The sequence below is a fragment of the Hipposideros armiger genome, unplaced genomic scaffold (genome assembly GCF_001890085.2).
Source record: "Hipposideros armiger isolate ML-2016 unplaced genomic scaffold, ASM189008v1 scaffold_101, whole genome shotgun sequence".
In the NCBI taxonomy this organism is placed as follows: domain Eukaryota; kingdom Metazoa; phylum Chordata; class Mammalia; order Chiroptera; family Hipposideridae; genus Hipposideros; species Hipposideros armiger.
In genome coordinates this window covers 3,158,774-3,160,929 of record NW_017731451.1, presented here as the reverse complement: position 1 = coordinate 3,160,929, position 2,156 = coordinate 3,158,774, and the positions used below count along the sequence as shown (strand labels likewise).

General features: G+C 41.1%; 1 protein-coding gene across 1 annotated transcript in view; it reads left to right on the top strand.

Moving 5' to 3' along the window:
- Positions 1-1,140, top strand: part of GTF3C6 (general transcription factor IIIC subunit 6) — a 7,623-nt gene extending 6,483 nt beyond the window's left edge. Inside the window, exon 6 of the mRNA XM_019646333.1 lies at positions 774-1,140. Coding sequence (XP_019501878.1) covers positions 774-1,075 — 302 coding nt within the window. The 3' untranslated portion in view covers positions 1,076-1,140. The remainder of the gene's footprint in view (positions 1-773) is intronic.
- Positions 1,141-2,156: the final 1,016 nt, after the last annotated feature.

Here is a 2,156-nt window from a genome sequence, read left to right as displayed (position 1 = left end):
TGGCTGCCAGCCACACACGGTAGCCCATGGCAACCCACTGCCACAGGGGCTGCAGCCTACGCCGTCGCCGGCAACTCACGGCAGCCCAGCTCCAGGTTGAGCTGTTGTTCACCATCTTAGCTGTAGAGGCAGTGTCACTGGCCCCCATGTGGGATCTGAATCGGGGCCCTGCTTCTCAGAGCTGGCGTCCCAAGCCAGCTCTTAACCAACATGCCACTCGGCTGGCCCCGGAACAAACATTTTTTTCCAAGTTTTTTTTTTTTTTTTTTTTTTACAAATGTTTTATTTCACAATTAGATGTTCCAGCTCAAATGTTGTATAAGTATTGATTTGAGATGATAGAATAGTACCTACCACTGTCTGTGGTATTATGAAAATTAAATGGGTAAGGAGAAAATTGTAGAGAAGTGAGAAAATTTTCTTTAAGGCATGAGATAGCAGTGAGAGCTCAGATTATCTCAGGTGAGTTGGCAGTTGAACTGTGGGAAAAGGGTTTGGAATAATAACTGGAGTAGATTACTTTTAGTGATTTTGATGATGCATACCCTACAGGCATAACAAGGACTCCATGTCAGATGGAAATTATATGATTATTTATCAGTAGTTACAGGGACCATATTCCTTGGTTTATGTTGGGGTTTCACTTTGACATATATTCATAGGATGAAAATTTAAAGACAATATGCTTAAATAAAATTCCTTTTTCATGTTTCTTTCTTGGTTTGCCCTCCCATCCCTTACTACCTCTCCCCACCCCACCTCCCGACTATTAGGTGGTGTGGAGTGGCTGCAAATCAAGGATAATGATTTCTCCAGTAGAACCAACATGATGTGTAGCTTTCTACATGAAAATGAAGATGAAGAAGCTGTAGCTCCAGCTCCTGATAAACCTTTGGAGTTAGAAGAGCAAGAGATTCAAATGAAAGATGATTCAAACCTGAGTTATGAACAAGGGAAACCACCACACATAGAAATAGAGGATTCTGGCCCTCTTGTTGATATTCCTTCTTCTGAAACAGAAAGTTCTATTTTTATGGAAACTCAAGATGCTGCCTTAGACATCACTCCTAGATGAAATGTTTTCTGTAATAGTTAGTTATGAACTTTTAAGAGTTTTTATGTAGAATAATTGTGTAGCTTTCAGTTCACTATTTTATTATTTTTGTTGGCTATACACACATTTCCAATTATCGCTACAACTTAATACACAAGAAGCATTAAAGGACCAGATATAAATTGAATTTTTAAAAATATTCTTGGGCCGGCCGAGTGGCTCAGTTGGTTAAGAGCTTGCTCAAAGCTCACTCAAGAGTTTGAGCTCTGGGCAACAGCGGTTCGATTCCCAGCCCAAGCTGAGCAGCCACTAAGCTGCCAACAGGTGGCAGGATGGCTCAGTTTAAAAAAATAAAATAGAGCTTGCTCAAGAGTGCGAGCTCTGAGCAACAGGGTCACTGGTTCGATTCCTGGCCCGGGCTGGGCTGCTACTGAGCTGCCAAGAGGTGACAGGATGGCTGAGCTAAAATAATAATAATAATAATAAAATATTGCTAAAATGACTATAGGGACCCTTCTCTGATGAGTCCTTTAAATTGGAGGTTTTACTAAGGTAAGGGTATAAGTTTTCTATTGCAGCCATCACAAATTACCACAAACTTAGTGGCTTAAAACAACACAAATGTATTATAGTTTTATAGGTCAGTAGTTTGACATGGGTCTCATTTGGCTAAAATCAAGGTGTTGGCAGGACTTCATTCTTTTCTGGATTGGGGCGACTGGGGATTGGAGATAACATTTCCTTGCTCAATCAGTTGTTGGCAGAATTCAATTCCTTGAAATTGAAGGGTCACAGTCCTATTTCCTTTCTGTCAGCTAAGGGCCATTCCCAGCTTCTAGAGGCTGCCTGCATTCCTTGGCTCATGTTCCCCTTCTCTTCAAGGCCAGCAAGGGTGGGTCAAATTCCTCTCCGGCTTAAAATTTATTCTGCTTCTTCTATTATCCTATCTCTGACCAACCTTTCTTGCCTTCACCTTTAAAGGTCCATTTGATTACATTAGACTCACCTGGGTGACCTCACTATTTTAAGGTCTATAACCTTAATTCCATCTGCAAAGTCCGTTTTGCTATGTAACTGAAACAGATATAAAACTGAGGAGTAG